Source organism: Balaenoptera physalus (assembly GCF_965194825.1).
Source record: "Balaenoptera physalus genome assembly, chromosome: 1".
NCBI lineage: Eukaryota > Metazoa > Chordata > Mammalia > Artiodactyla > Balaenopteridae > Balaenoptera > Balaenoptera physalus.
In genome coordinates, this window is record NC_138882.1 from 108,406,863 (window position 1) to 108,424,128 (window position 17,266).

General features: G+C 35.9%; 1 protein-coding gene across 3 annotated transcripts in view; it reads right to left on the bottom strand.

Annotated features, from left to right (window-relative positions):
• The window catches only part of AGL (amylo-alpha-1,6-glucosidase and 4-alpha-glucanotransferase), a 101,694-nt gene that overhangs the window by 19,502 nt on the left and 64,926 nt on the right, over window positions 1-17,266 (bottom strand). For all 3 annotated transcript variants that reach the window (XM_082451877.1, XM_082451875.1, XM_082451876.1), the window contains exons 25-27: window positions 15,374-15,476; window positions 11,922-12,147; window positions 10,591-10,702 (exon numbers count right to left, since the gene is read on the bottom strand). In XM_082451877.1, coding sequence (XP_082308003.1) covers window positions 10,591-10,702; window positions 11,922-12,147; window positions 15,374-15,476 — 441 coding nt within the window. The remainder of the gene's footprint in view (window positions 1-10,590; window positions 10,703-11,921; window positions 12,148-15,373; window positions 15,477-17,266) is intronic.

A 17,266-nucleotide genomic window follows, 5' to 3' on the forward strand; every position in this document is an offset into this window, starting at 1 on the left:
ACAGGGATGCCCTCACATAAAAACACACTTTCAAGACCATGATAATAACTGTTTCACCTAAATTCATAGAGACAGAGAAAGTTAAGCAAAATGAAATGGTAAAGACCTCCCAACTGAAAGGGCAAGAGAAAGCCCCTGAAAAAATAAATATGAAACAGAGATAATCAGCCTACCAGTGAGTTCAAAAAGTTAGTAATGAAAATGCTAACTGAATTAAGAAAGAGAATTGATCTAAGCATGGGATCATTTTAACAAGGAACTATAAGGAAGACCCAATAAAGAAGAGATCATTCAATTTCTGAGATAGAAAACACTTGAGAAGCAATGAATAACAGACTAAATGACACAGAAGAATGCATACATGATCTGGAAGATAGAATAATGGAAATCACCCAATTAGAACAGCAGACAAAAAGACAAATGGAAAAAAAAAAGCAACATATGAGACTATGGGCTAATATAAAATGTGTCAATATAGGGGTTTCAGAAGGAGAAGAAAGAAGGGGATCAAAAATGTATTTGAAGTTTGGTACTGGCACAAAAACAGAAATATAGATCAATGGAACAGGATAGAAAGCCCAGAGATAAACCCACACACATATGGTCACCTTATCTTTGATAAAGGAGGCAAGCATATACAGTGGAGAAAAGACAGCCTCTTCAATAAGTGGTGCTGGGAAAATTGGACAGCTACATGTAAAAGTATGAAATTAGAACACTCCCTGACACCATACACAAAAATAAACTCAAAATGGATTAAAGACCTAAGTGTAAGGGCAGACACTATCAAACTCTTAGAGGAAAACATAGGCAGAACACTCTATGACATACATCACAGCAAGATTCTTTTTGACCCAGCTCCCAGAGAAATGGAAATAAGAACACAAATAAACAAATGGGACCTAATGAAACTTAAAAGCTTTTGCACAGCAAAGGAAACCATAAACAAGACCAAAAGACAACCATCAGAATGGGAGAAAATATTTGCAAATGAAGCAACTGACAAAGGATTAATCTCCAAGATTTACAAGCAGCTCAATAACAAAAAAACGAACAAACCAATCCAAAAATGGGCAGAAGACCTAAATAGACATTTCTCCAAAGAAGATATACAGATGGCCTACAGACACATGAAAGAATGCTCAACATCATTAATCATTAGAGAAATGCAAATCAAAACTACAATGAGATATCATCTCACACCGGTCAGAATGGCCATCATCAAAAAATCTAGAAACAATAAATGCTGGAGACGGTGTGGAGGAAAGGGAACACTCTTGCACTGTTGGTGGGAATGTAAATTGACACAGCCACTATGGAGAACAGTATGGAGGCTCCTTAAAAAACTACAAATAGAACTACCATACGACCCAGCAATCCCAATACTGGGCATATACCCTGAGAAAACCATAGGTCAAAAAGAGTCATGTACCAAAATGTTCATTGCAGCTCTATTTACAATAGCCAGGACATGGAAGCAACCTAAATGTCCATCGACAGATGAATGGATAAAGAAGATGTGGCACATATATACAATGGAATATTACTCAGCTATAAAAAGAAATGAAATGGAGGTATTTGTAATGAGGTGGATGGAGTTAGAGTCTGTCATACAGAGTGAAGTAAGTCAGAAAGAGAAAAACAAATACAGTATGCTAACACATATATACGGACTCTAAGGGGAAAAAAAAAAAAAAAGGCCATGAAGAACCTAGTGGCAAGACGGGAATAAAGACACAGACCTACTAGAGAATGGACTTGAGGATATGGGGAGGGGGTGGGGTGAGATGTGACAGGGTAAGAGAGTGTCATGGACATATATACACTACCAAATGTAAAATAGATAACTAGTGGGAAGCAGCCGCATAGCACAGGGAGATCAGCTCGGTGCTTTGTGACCACCTAGAGGGGTGGGATGGGGAGGGTGGGAGGGAGGGAGATGCAAGAGGGAAGAGAAATGGGAACATATTGTATATGTATAACTGATTCACTTTGTTATAAAGCAGAAGCTAACACACCATTGTAAGGCAATTATACTTCAATAAAGATGTTAAAAAAAAATGTATTTGAAGAAATTATGGCTGAAAACTTCCCAAACCCAAAGAGGGAAACAGATATCCAGGTACAGGAACACAGAGGGTCCCAAACAAGATGAACCCAAACAGGCTCACACTAAGACATATCATAATTAAAATGGAAAAATTTAGAGATAAAGAGAATTCTAAGGCAGCAAGAGAAAAACAGAGAGTCATATACAAGGGAACTCCTATAAGATTATCAGCTGACTTCTCTGCAGGCCAGAAGGGATTGGCATGATATATTTACAGTCCTGAAAGGGAAAAACCTACAACCTAGGTTACTTTGTCCAAAATTAATAAACCTTTAGTCAGGCTCATCAAGAAAAAATAGAGAGGATCCAAACAAACAAAATAAGAAACGAAAGAGGAGAAATAATAAATGATATCACAGAGATACAAAAATTCATAAGAGAATACTATGAATAGTTACATGCCAACAAATTGGATAGCCTAGAAGAAATGGACAAATTTCTAGAAATATACAGCCTGCCAAGACTGAGTCAAGAAGAAACAGACAATTTGAACAGGCTGATTGCTAGAAGTGAGATTGAATTTGTAACTTAAAAACTCCCAGCCAACAAAATTCCAGGAGTGGAAAGCTTCACAGGGGAATCCTACCAAACATATAAATAAGACCTTATACCTATCCTTCTGAATCTATTCCAAAAAATTGAAAGGAGGGAACACTCCCAAATTCATTCTACTAGGCCACCATCACCCTGATACCAAAACCAGACAAAAACACTACAAAAAAGAAAATTACAGGCCACTATCTTTGATGAATATAGATGCAAAAATTCTCAACAAAATATTGGCCAACTGAATCCAATAATACATAAAAAGGATCATATACCATGATCAAGCTGGATTCACTCCAGGGTCACAAGGATAGTTCAACAGAGGCAAATCAATCAATGTGTTAAACCATGTTAACAAAAGGGAAGAAAAAAAATCACATGATCATCTAAATAGATGCAGAGGGCTTCCCCGGTGGCACAGTGGTTAGGAATCTGCCTGCCAATGCAGGGAACACGGGTTCAAGCCCTGATCCAGGAAGATCCCACATGCCATGGAGCAACTAACCCCGTGTGCCACAACTACTGAAGCCCCATGCCTAGAGCCCGTGCTCTGCAACAAGAGAAGCCACCATGAGAAGCCCGCGCACTGCAACAAAGAGTAGCCCCGGCTTGCTGCAACTAGAGAATGCCCTCACGCAGCCACAAAGACCCAATGCAGCCAAAAATAAAGAAATAAAAAGAAATAAATAGATGCAGAAAAAGCATTTGACCAAATTCAACATTCATTATGATAAAAACTCTCATCAAAATAGGTATAGAGGGAACATATCTCAACATAATAAAGGTCACTTACTACAAACTCACAGCCAACAAAATACTCAATGGTGAAAAGCTGAAAGTTTTCCCGCTAAATTCAGGAATAAGACAAGGATGCTCACTCTTGCCACTTCTATTTAACACTGTATTGGAAGCCCTAGCCACAGCAATCAGACAAGAAAAAGAAATAAAAGGTATCCAAATTGGGAGGGAAGAGGTAAAACTGTTTCTATTTGCAGATGCCATGATATTCTATATAGAGAACCCTAAAGTCTCCATCTCAAAACTATTAGAACTAATAAATGAATTCAGCAAGGTTGTAAGATACAAGATCAACAAATAGAAATCTGTTGCACTTCCATACACTAATAACGAAATATCAGAAAGAGAAAGTAAAAAAAACAAAGCAAAACAAACAAAACAAAAACCTATGGATAAACTAAACCAAGGAAGTTAAAGACCTATACCCTGAAACCTATAAAACATTGATGATGGAAACTAAGGATGATTCCAAGAAATGGAAAGATATCCTGTGCTATTAGATTGCAAGAATTAATATTATTAAAATGGTCATACCACCTAAAGCAATCTACAGATTTAAATCCCTATCAAAATACCCATGACATTTTTTTCACAGAACTAGAACAAATAATCCTAAAATTTATACGGAACCACAAAAGACCCTGAATTGCCAAAATAATCCTGAGGAAAAAGAACAAAGCTGGAGGTATAACCCTCCCAGACCTCAGACTATACTACAAAGCTACAGTAATCATAACAGCATAGTATTGGTATAAAAACAGACACATAGATCAATGGAACAGAATAGAGAGCCCAGAAGTAAACCCATGTAGCTATGGTCAGTTAATCTATGACAAAGGAGGCAAGAATACACAAAGGAGGAAAGAAAGCCTCTTCAATAAGTCATGCTGGGAAAACTGGACAGACACATGTAAAACAATGAGATAAGAACATTCCTTCATACCATGTACAAAAATGGAGTCAAAATGATTTAAAGACCTAAATGTAAGACCTGAAGCCATAAAACTAAAAGAGAACATAGGCAGAACACTCTTTAACATAAATCACAGCAATATTTTCCTGGATCTGTTTCCTAAGGCAAAATAAATAAAAGCAAAAATAAACAAATGGGACCTAATTAAACTTAAAAGCTTTTTCACATCGAAGGAAACCATCAACAAAACAAAAAGACAACCTACAGAATGGGAGAAAATATTTGCAAATGATGCAAGCAATAAGGGGTTAATATCCAAAATATATGAACAGCTCATATAATTCAGTATATTAAAAAAACCCAAATAATACAATAAAAAATAGGCAGAAGACCTGAATAGACATTTTTCCAAAGAAAATATACAGATGGCTAATAGGCATATGAAAAGATGCTCAACACTGCTATTATTAGAGAAATGCAAATAAAACCACAATGGGGTATCACCTTATACCTGTCAGAATGGCTATCATCAAAAAGGCTACAAATAACAAATGTTGGAGAGGATGTGGATAAAAGGGTACCCTCGTACAATGTTGGTGGGAATGTAAGTTGGTGCAGTCACTGTGATATTTTTAATATCTAAGTTAGGTCACATCACTCCTGCTCAAAACTGTTCATTGGCTCACTTCAGTATGGAGTTTCCTTAAAAAACTAAAAATAGAACTACCGTATGATCCAGTAATCCCACTCTTGGACATATATCCAGAAAAGATGAAAACTAATTCAAAAAGATACATGCACCGCAATGTTCACAGCAGCACTATTTACAATAGCCAAGACATGGAAACAACCTAAATGTCCATCAACAGATGAATGAATAAAGAAGATGTGGTATATATATATATATACAGTGACCTACTTTAACATGAATTTGTTTGAGTACTGGTGAGATTGAATGCTCCCCCTATGTTTATTAATGGATGGTTGATGTATGTCCTTGGGCAAGCTACTTTTACCTCCTGTTCCTATTTCCTCTATTATGAGCTAGGAATAGAGGTACTAGCTTCTGGAAAATGTTTGTCAAGTAATACACAAAGGCAAAGAGCTTTTCAGTTTATTTGATATTAAATACATGACACAAAGGCAAAGAGCTTTTTAATTTATTTGATATTAAATAATTGGATAGTCAATGTTTAGTAATTAAATCTCAGAGATTTAGCTACAAAGTCATAAGAACACACACAAAAAGGTACACAAGTCAAAATGACTATGAATGAATAGGTTGTTTCAAATGCATAAAGTGGGTAGAAAATTTATTTTTGCACTTTCTGATGAGTTGGCAAAGTATTCCAGGCTATTGGCTCCCTCCCCACAATCAACCCTGGAGAAACTACAGAAGTATATGTGAGGTATTGATGTGAAGAAGTCACATAATGTTTGGGAGAAACTAATAAAAACACGTGAGGACTTCCCTGGTGGCGCTGTGGTTAAGAATCCGCCTTCTAGTGCAGGGGACACGGGTTTGAGCCCTGCTCCGGGAAGATCCCACGTACCACAGAGCAATGAAGCCTGTGCACCACAACTACTGAGCCTGTGCTCTAGAGCCCGTGAGACACAAACTACTGAGCCCACGTGCCACAACTACTGAAGCCCACGTGCCTAGAGCCTGTGCTCCGCAACAAGAAAAGCCACTGCAATGAGAAGCCCGTGCACCATGAAGAAGAGTAGCTCCCGTTCACCGCCACTAGGGAAAGCCCACGTGCAGCAATGAAGACCCAGCACAGCCAAAAATAAATAAATAAAATAAATAAATTTATTAAAAAAAACAACCCCCCCCAAAAACAAACAAAAAAAACAAAACAAACAAAAAACAGGTGAGACCTGACCAGCCACTTTGGACTTTTATTCCACCTCGGTTTGTAAGGCTGCTGTGTTACAACTTAAGGAGATTGCTTCTTTTCAGTGCTTACAGAGTAGCTAATAATCAAGGGAATATGAGCTTATTGGGAAAAGATAAACATTAGATACCAGAGGAGTCTAACGACTATATAAAAGAGAGAAGCTGAGTAACATATTTCACATGAAGCAGAATTACTGGAAAAGATGGACCAATAATATACAATAAGCAAAATAAATATCCTCAAAGACATAGGTAAGATATTATTAACATGAAGCGGGAACAAAAGACATTAAAAATGACTAAGTGGAGATGTTAGGTCTGAAATTTTTAATAGTTGAAATAAAGAAAACAATAAAGTGATAATAAGGGACTAAATAGTAGATAGACACAGCTAAGAATGAATTAGTGAGATGGAAAACAAGATTGAAAAATTCTCCAGAGGTAGCAGGAATGGTTAAAGGGAGAAAATAGAAAAAAAAGAGCTAGAAGCTATGGGGATAGAAATAAACCAAAAGATATCCTGACAAAAGTATCCCCAGAAAGTGGAAAGAGAAGGAAGAAAATATTTGAAGAAATAAAATGATAAATATCCTAGAATCAAGAAAGATCTCAGGTTAAAAGCGCTCATAGAGTACCAAATGAAACAGATAAGGAAAGTTAGAGTAAAATCCTGAATTCAGACAAAGAGATGGTTCTAAAATCTTCAAGAAAGAAAGAGTAGGGCTTCCCTGGTGGTACAGTGGTTGAGAATCTGCCTGTTAATGCAGGGGACACAGGTTCGAGCCCTGGTCTGGGAAGATCCCACATGCCCTGGAGCAACTAGGCCCGTGAGCCACAACTACTGAGCCTGCGCGTCTGGAGCCTGTGCTCCGCAACAAGAGAGGCCATGATAGTGAGAGGCCCGCGCACTGCGATGAAGAGTGGCCCCCACTTGCCGCAACTAGTGAAAGCCCTCGCACAGAAACGAAGACCCAACACAGCCAAAAATAAATAAATAAATAAAAATAAAATAAATTAAAAAAAAAAAGAAAGAGTAGATCACTTCTAATGGAACAAGGTATAGGTCCATATACCTTTCAATAGCAATACTGGAAACAAGAAGTCAACAGAATAATATTTTCTAAAGCATTGAAGAAAAAAAGCATTTATGTCTAATCTGTCATTTAAATATGAAAGCATAATAAAAATACTGTCAGCCATACAAGGCCTCAGAGGGCTTGACATGTAAATCCCAACTTTAAAAACAGTCATATAGCAGCACTAAAGATACTCACATAGCAACAATAAAATGATTACAGCAAGGCACTGTAGTAGTAGGCACTGTTCTGAGAGGTTTTCAGACATTAACATAAATAAATAAGTTCATCTGATTAACTCAAATAAGGAAAGAAATAAATCTTAGAGGATACTAGTAAGAGAGATGGAATGAAAAGATGATCAAATTACACATAAAAGTTTATTGTTGCCTAAGAAAAAGCAATAACCAAAGAAAACAAAAAGAAGTACAGTCATAACAATTCAAACTGAAATTCCACCTAGATAATATCAAATAGGGATTCGGGGAGAGGGGCACACACTAAATTACTTATTCTGTTAGGGGTCAATATGGATTTTAATAAGTTAAAGAAATGAACATAGACATGGTAAATTAATACAGATATAGGTCTTGAAAACAAGAATCATAAGAACAAAAATAGAATGAATTAAAGTGGAACGAATTGTTTCTTTTAAAAAAAATTTGTAAAAGGCCAACTCACATAGTTAATAGAAGTTAATGTGAGAGATTATCTTTCAGACATGAAGGTGGGGTAGGATTTCTGAAATGAAATATGGTGAAGGACACCATAGATAAATTGGGAAAAGGTTTGTGCAATTCTAAAACTAACAATGGACAAATATCTAGAATAAACAAAAAACTCCTGATAATCAACATGAAAAATACAGGAATGCCAAAAGAAAGATGAGTAAAGGCATAGAACATGAACAAATAATTTATAGAAAAGGAAACTTTCCAAAGAGGCCAATAAACATATGAGCAAATACTCAAATTCAGTAACAGGAGAATTGCAAGTTAAAACAATTACATATGGCTTTACACCCATATTTGGCATTAGAGGATAATGCCAAATGTTGGTAGGCATATGGACACTTAAGAAGCTACTTTGATTGTTAATGGGAATAGAGACTGGTGCAGTAATTCTGGAAAGGAATGTGGTAGTGTTTAAACAAAGGGCATAAGAGTATAGTATATGTAGCTCTGATATACCAATGTTACGTGAAATAAGCCAGACATAAAAGGACAAAAATTACATACTTCCATTTATATGAGGTACCTAGAATAGTCAAATTCATAGAGACAGAAAGTAGATTAGTAGCTACTAGGGGCTAGCAAGGGAGAGAATGAGGAATTATTGCTAACCGGGTATAGCTTCACTTTGGGATGATGAAAAAGTTCTGGAGATGGATAGCGATGATAGTTGAAAAACAGTGCAAATGTACTTAAAGCCACTGCACTGTACACTTAAAAATGGCTAAAATGATATATTTTATGATAAAATGGTAAACGTGTATTTTACCACACACACTTAATGGTAGAAAACCAGCAATCCAATTAGAAAATGGATAAAAGACATGAACAGACATTTCATCAAAGAGGGGATATGGATGGTAAATAAGTACATGAACAGATGTTCAAAACCATTAATAGGGAAATGCAAATCAAAACCACAATGTGTAGTGGTCTACACAACTGTCAGAACAGCTGAAAATAGAAAGTGATAACAACAAATTCTGGCAAGGACGTGGAGAAACTGGATCTATCCAGCCTGCTGGTGGGAATGTGAAATGAAAATAGTTTGGCAATTTCTTATAAAACACAACATGTGCTGACCACATCACCCAATCACATTATTGGCATTTATCCCAGAGAAATGAAAACTTATGTTTACACAAAAACCTGTATATGAATGTTTATAGCAGCTCCATTTGTATTAGCCAAAAAAACTGGAAACAACCCCAACATCCTTCAAAAGATGAATGGTATATTCATAAAAGGGAATATTACTTAGCAATAAAAACTAATAAAATATTGATAAATGCAGCAACTTGGATAGTTCTCAAGGGGAATTATGTTTAGTGAAAGAACCAATCTCAAAAGGTTACATACTATATGATTCCATTTATCCACATTCTCAAAATGACAAAATACAGAGATGCAGAACAGATTGGCAGTTGCTAGAGAACAGGGATGGTTGGTGTGACTATAACGGGGTAGCACAAGGAAAACCTCCTTTGTGATGGAACAGCTCTGTACCTTGACTGTGGTAGTGGTTACATGAAGCTATACATGAGGTAAAACTGCACAGAACTACACACACACACATACACACACACACAGATGAGTTAACGTAAAACTGGTGAAAAAGGAATATGGTTTGTGGCTTAGCTAACAGTATGACACTAATATCTATTTCCTGATCTTGATATTGTACTACAGTTATAGAAGATGTCCTCATTGGGGGAAGCTGGATGAAGGGTTCAGGGTAAGCTTATGTATCATTTTTGTAACTTTCTATCAGTCCCCAATTCTTTCAAAATTAAAAAGTTAAAAAAAAGGTCTACATGCACTTAAAGCAATATATATTTTATAAGACAATACATGAATATACAACAAACCCACTGGAATGTCTCTAAGGGGAATGAGTAATAAAACGAAATAAATTATTGTTAGCCTTGCACTGGCTAATGATGATGACAGTGTGCCATAGAAATAGGAATGTGATGAATTTCAAAGAGGTTAAAAAACTATATTTTAACTCTGAATACAAATAAACCTCTTTATAAAAAGTATTTTATAAGAGCCTAGATTATGGGGCATACAAACTATGGATGAAATCCTAGCTCTGCCACTTAGCAGCTGTGTGACTCTGGGCAAACTACTCTGCTTCAGTCACCTTATCTATAAAAAAAGGAACAATGTAACTCATGCCCAATGTTCCCAGGAGTGTTAAATGGGAATAATGTAGGTAAAGTAGTTAGCACAATGCTTAGCACATAGTAAGCACTCAGTTATTAGCAATTATTGTTATGATTATAAATGCAAGCACCAAAATTACCTTTCAAACTGGCTGACAAAAGATATAACATTTTATCTTTCCTCTAGAAACTAAAACTAAACTGGTGAGATCAGAAACTCTTAATATTTTTCATTATTATATTCTGAAGTTTTATACACAAATAAAATACTTGTGAAATAAATGAACAATTACAAGGTTTAATTTGATCTCATCACTAAATCTTTACTATGTACCTAAAGTTATGTACCTTCGTCCTTCATGTTCCGATCTATCTGTGGACCAGCATTCCTTTCTCGGAACTGTATGCCCTGCATGTGTCTTTGCATAGCTTCCTGTATTACTTCAAACAATGGTTGATCCTGTTTGAGACATAATGGATGGTACCTCTGTTAGAAATCACATTTTTCTTATCGTCTCCCAAATTCCACAACTGAAGTTTTGTGGAAGCATATATTTTTTCCCTTAAAAGGAGAAATGAGGATAAGGGGTGGGACTGGGGAAAGAAGCAGCTCCTATACATCATATAATAGATCAGACCTTTGGCATATGAACATTTAACATATTGTAGTTTTAACTATACATTCTGTGACATGAAATAATTTGTAATTTGCTGATACGTGAAAAATAATCTTGTGAGCTTGTGTAATCTGCGTTAGAGTGAACAGTTCAGCTAATAAATGAATCTAGCTTATTATACAGAAATCTGAGTTTTAAATTGGCATTGCTGTTCTAAGTCATCCACATACATAGCAATGGAGATAAACTATATACTATAATGGTAATTTACTTTAGGTTAAAAAATTTTTTGGACAAATATTCTTTGAACATTTCATGATAGAAACACTGTAGTGACATAAATCTATGCTAGCCCTGAGGTAGCTTAGTAGTCCTCCATACCAAATAAACTATAACATAAATGCAGATCAGAAGTGGCAGAAGTACAATATCCCTGTAGATTCTTGACTGGGGGAAAAAAAAAAAAACACAAAAAAATGTTTGTTCATTCTGCACTGCTCATAAGATAAACTCTGAGCTCCCTGGATTGGTAGCCAAGGCTCTCCACAACCTGGTCCACCCTTTCCACAATCCCTTACTACCCTGCAGGTACCCTACACGAAAAGCCAAACTAGACTGAGCAGTATGTCCTAAACTGTGCGTCAATCCACCCCGTGCTTTATTATTCATTTCATCTTTAATATCTTCTCACAACTTCCCTCATCTCTGATGAAATCCTACTCACCTTTCAAGATTTAGTTTAGGTGAAATTTTAGTTACTTTCTGTAGTCCTCCCTGAGACCCACTTACTAGATCATCTCTCTTTTATGAGACTACATAGCACTTCCCTCTTTTTTGCAATGATTGTATTATATACACGTCACCTCTTCTACCATGTTGCAAGCTCTTTAGGCAAAGAGCAAGTCTTATCTCTGCAATCTCTCATAGTAGCAGCAGGTGCTAAATAAATACCAATATTTGAAGAATTTGTAAGATTCAGATTCTTAATTTTACATGTATTTTACATTAGAAGCTAACAGTCATTTTTCAGGAAAAACAATTATTTTAAGAAATGATCTTTACCAGTGTGCCAGCAGACAAAGGAGCAGAATCATCTGTAGGATACATTCTGGAAACTGGGCACCTGAGAATGTCTAGACCATTTGGGACCATTTTACAATAATCCTGAATACACTGCAGCCACCACCACACAGCATCCCGGCAGTTGTATCTGGCATAAGTTCCTTCACCCAGGAGATTAGGAATGAGACCATGTCTCAGGGTACCAGCAAATGCTAAAATAATATTCCTAAAACAACAGAATTAGGTGAATCATTTGACATGAAAACAATCACTTAAAAAATTGAAGACAAAAAAGTCACTCTTGGTAATCATTATTTTTTATGTATTTTCTCTCTTGCCCTTATTTCTTTGTATTTTCACGTAGAAAGAGGTCATAATATAAAATAAGCACTGAATTAAAAGTCAGGAACCTTGATCCTAGCCCTGTCTTTTTCTCTAACAATCTGTGTGACTAACCACCTCTGGGAGAATTTTTTTCATCTGTGGAGTTTGGGATTGGACTGGGTGATTTTTAAGGTCCCTCATAGCTCTAGGTTTTACTTTTGAAATCCCTCGTATTTCAAAATCTGAGTAACTAAGAACATGAATCTTATTACTTTAAATAGCAGATACCAAGAATAAAACAACCATGTAAGAAAATAAATGGGTAAAAACTGACCTTGAAAAACATAATTTATTTTCAAAAACTTGTAGAGAATATTTTATCTTTCAAAGTGTTATTCTACTATCATACACCAAATGACAGCTTTGTAAGATGGCATGGCATTCTAAAAAGAGCATGAAACTGAGAAATAAGAAGACTGAGATTTAAATCCTAGTGTTGCCATCTGTATGACCTTGGAAAAGGCATTTAAAATCTCCAGGCCTCAACGCTAAACCATTTAGACATTTAATTAATTCTATATATCAGTTCAATGCCCATTTCTTTTTAAAAAAATTTAAAAAATTTTTGGCTGCGTTGTGTCTTCGTTGCTGTGCACGGGCTTTCTCTAGTTGTGGCGAGTGGGGACTACTCTTTGTTGCGGTGTGCGGGCTTCCCATTGCGGTGGCTTCTCTTGTTGCAGGGCACGGGCTCTAGGCATGCGGGCTTCAGTAGTTGCGGCACGTGGGCTCAATAGTTGTGGTGCACAGGCTTAGTTGCTCCGTGGCATGTGAGATCTTCCTGGACCAGGGATTGAACCCGTGTCCCCTGCATTGGCAGGCGGGTTCTTAACCACTGTGCTACCAGGGAAGTCCCATGCCCATCTCTTAAATTATAGTGTAAGAGGAACTTTTTATCTTCACAGTACAAAAGTGTTAGTATGGACCGTGACACTTCCAATTAATAAAAGGTCAGAGTATTAGCAATCTTAATTATCTAGAATATGTCATACATGAGAAAGTTGAATAAAAAGTCCTCTGTCCATGAACACCTCTGCAGAGGGTGGAAGTAGAACTATCTGTGGTAGAGACAGCCATGTGTCCACCAAAATGGCTTTCCTATACATCCCAGCCTACCTTACAGTTGGCTGTGGCCAGATGACTGCATTCTAAGGCAAAAGAATGTTAAGTGCATGGAACAAGTGTGTTTTCCTCAGGCTCTCTTTCCCTCTCTGCCAGCTGACGGGAGAGAACCTAGAGTCCCTGGAAGATGGTGTATCCTGAAGATAAAGGAGCTTATATCCTTTCACCACTAAGTAGAAAGTTCCCTCCTGAACACTCATAAAGGATCAGAAGCAAATGAATTTTGTTTGTGAAAAGCCATTGAAATTTAAGAGTTTATAATTCATAGCAGCTAGCACTACCCTAACAAATGCATTATCTTCTGGGAACTCGTCTAGATCAGGGGTAGGCAAACTTTTTTTCGGTAAAGGGTCAGACAGTAAATATTTTAGGCTTTGTTGGCCATATATGGTCTCATCATGTATTCTTTTTTTTTTTTTAATGATCTTTTAAAGAGGTAAAAACCATTCTTAGCTCATAGGTCATACAAAACAGGTGACAGGCCATAGTTAGCGGATGCTTGATCTAGATAGTCATATGTAAAACTAAGTAGCAGAAATTTTTGACAGTACATAGAAGTGAACATTGGGAGCCCAGATAACAATGAAAGTAACAATAATTATTTTAAAAATGAACATTTATGGAGTGCTTAGCATGTGGCAGACATTGCTCTAGATACTTTAACTGTATTAGCTTAATTAATCCTCACAAAAACCCTATAAGGTAAGTACTATAACCATTCTACGGAGAGCACGAAGAGAACAAATAATTTGTCAGGTGGGCATTTGGAACCAGGATTAGAACCTGGTAGTCTGGCCCAAACCCAAGTTCTTAACCACTACACTGTGCTCCTGATGTTCCACTTCCTACTTCTTAATCACGGTCATTTAGGGGCATTTGGGGAAGAAGCACACAGCCGCCCAAATTTCTATAGCCCCATAATATAGTATCTTAAGTCCATAATAAAAGGTCTTATTATATATTAGGTTAGTATAGGGAAGCATATAATACATTTTAGATGCTCACTTAGAAATTTCCAATTTTAAAAGGATCAAAAATAAAACTTGTCATTTGGAGAGGCAAACCTCCAGTTATTTCTCGGGTGACATCAAAACAAGGTATCATATAAATGCTTTTTTTGCTACAAGTTTTAACTTGTAGAGCAGTGATATCAAACTTTAGTCTTAGGCCGCTGAAAATCACCTGGAGCCCCTGCAAAAACACAGATTGCCATCTGCCAACTCTGCCCTTTCCACCCCCAGGTTTGGATTCAGCAGATCCAGCATAGAGACCAAGAATTTGCATTTCTAACAAGCTGTCAGATGATGGTGACACTGCTGATTTCTGGAACACTATACAGCACTGATGTAGAGCCTTTCTTTTCTACCTCTGATAAATTCATACATAATATTGTGACATAAGAAAACACCATTTTAAGTCTAGAAAACATAAAACTGGAGGTTACGAGGTCTGACATTAAAAAGAAAACCTGGTGTTATAATTCTTTCTACCGAACTCCGTCAAAAAGCCAGCAATGCCTTCATTATGGAAGAACAAAAAATGGCAGACTTTCCAATTTTACCTAAAAGTTCATTTGAGTTCTTACACTTAACTTGGGCATAGAAATTTTACTCTTTAGTGAGTGATGTTAGTAATATGGTTATACATTTTTTAGTTTTACTTGAAATAAAGTAGGTTATACATTTTTTAGTTTTACTTGAAATAAAGTAGGAAATGCTGAAGATAACCTGATCTGTAACATGAAGGGTTAGAATTTGGTAACTTTAAAGATTTTCACTTCTTTGAAATTCTATGATCCTATTAATTGAATACATAAAAAATAAAATAAAAAACACACTTAAGGAAAACATGCCTCCCAAATGTTGAGAATAGATGAATAAGAAGTCTGAAGAGCATGTGAAAAACATTCAAACATAAACCTGCATTGCAACTTTTTAGAGATTTCCTACCTGGCCTCCAAGTAGCGTCCAGTAATCAGCAGCAGACCTTTAAGGGCAATAAAAGTATCCCTTCCCCAGCAGCGGAAAATACCAGAAGAAAAGTGAGGTAAGCCTAACAGAAAACACAACAAAGTAATATATTAACCTTAATATACACAAACCTATGAACTCCATTACTACAGATGAGTTGCACTAAACTTGGGGGTCAAGGATGAGCTAAAAAGAGTCTTCAAACCCTCTTAAGGTATCTGCAGAATGTATGGCTATATTTATGTCAACTTTTGTGTGATGAGGTTCCATAATCATATCTGATTCTTAAAGGAATCTGTCACCCAAAATAGATTAAGAATCAGTGCTAGAGAGTGATGCTTATCTGAACTGGTTCAAATGTGTGAGTCTTTAAACACAGATAAACTTTCTTTTAGTAAATTAAAGTTAAAGATTAAAATCAGAGGTCAAATATTTAACACATCAAGAAACTCTTAACATAATAGTAATGATATATTTTAAAAGGTTCTACATGCAATTCGAAGGCAACAAATTAATCTAAATATGAGATGATTACCTTAATGATACATAATTAAATGTTTATTAATCTATCACTATAGAGTTACTTTATTACCAAATTTCCCATTTACTTAAAATGACCTAGAAGTGTTATAGTTTGTTAGCCAGAAACAATTTTCACAGATGAAAACAAGGATTTCAGATGCCAAATAACTTGAACATTCTAGGTAACTGCAGCTTTTATGCATGAAGTAAAACAGAGTGACTGATGGATAAAATCTAAAATTTTACTTTTAAATTGAGTTTGGTTTCTTACAAAACATGAAAAGAATATAATTGTTATCTGCATTTGTACTAAAAACAATAATCAGTAGGAAAGTAAAGCAAAGGAAATTAGCATTTCACTCAAGAAAACTAACTATGCTAAAGTATAAATGTAACAAAAATTTTAGGAAGGGAAAACTGAGGTCAGAAATAAAATGTTCACAGCATTCATTCACAACTATTTTCTAAGCACTTAACACTATTTGACAATATCTTATTTGTTTTCTGGTTTGTTGAATGAATGTCTCTCCCCAATAGAAAATAAGATCCATGATAACAGAAATCTCATTTGCATTGTTTACCAAAGTATATCACTGAAAATTGTAACTGGTACATATCACTATAAAAATTTACTGAATGAATGAAATAAAAGATTAATTATAAAAGGTAAATTGAGAGGTAAAAGAACTTGACTAAGATAAAAAAAATTGGCAAGACTTCACAATTTAAGTTTCTGTTTACTGGGTATTCACCTTGTATGTTCTTCTGTTAAGAAAACATCAGAACTAAAGGTAACATCAGACGTTTCTTTCTATATTGTCTTTCAAATAGTGGTACAAAATTTCCCTGAACACTTTGTGTATTGTTTATACACGGTTCACATACACAGTTTATATACTGGGTTGGCCAAAAAGTTCGTTTGGTTTTTTCCGTAAGATGGCTCTAGTAGTGCTTAGTTGTCTTTAACTTCATTCAAAATAATTTTGTTATATTGTATTGTGACAGCTGTCATATCAGCGTGCATTAAAAAAAAACTTATCAAAATTGGTGAATTTTTGTGTAGCCATTTTAATACTGAAGATGGAAGAAAAAAAGCAACATTTTCGGCATATTATGCTTTATTATTTCAAGAAAGGTAAAAATGCAACTGAAACGCACAAAAAGATTTGTGCAGTGTGTGGAAAGGTGCTGTGACTGATTGAACTTGTCAAAGGTGGTTTGCGAACTTTTGTTTTGGAGATTTCTCGCTGGACGATGCTCCATGGTCGGGTAGACCAGTTGAAGTTGATAGTGATCAAATTGAGACATTAATTGAGAACAATCGACGTTATACCACATGGGAGATAGCCG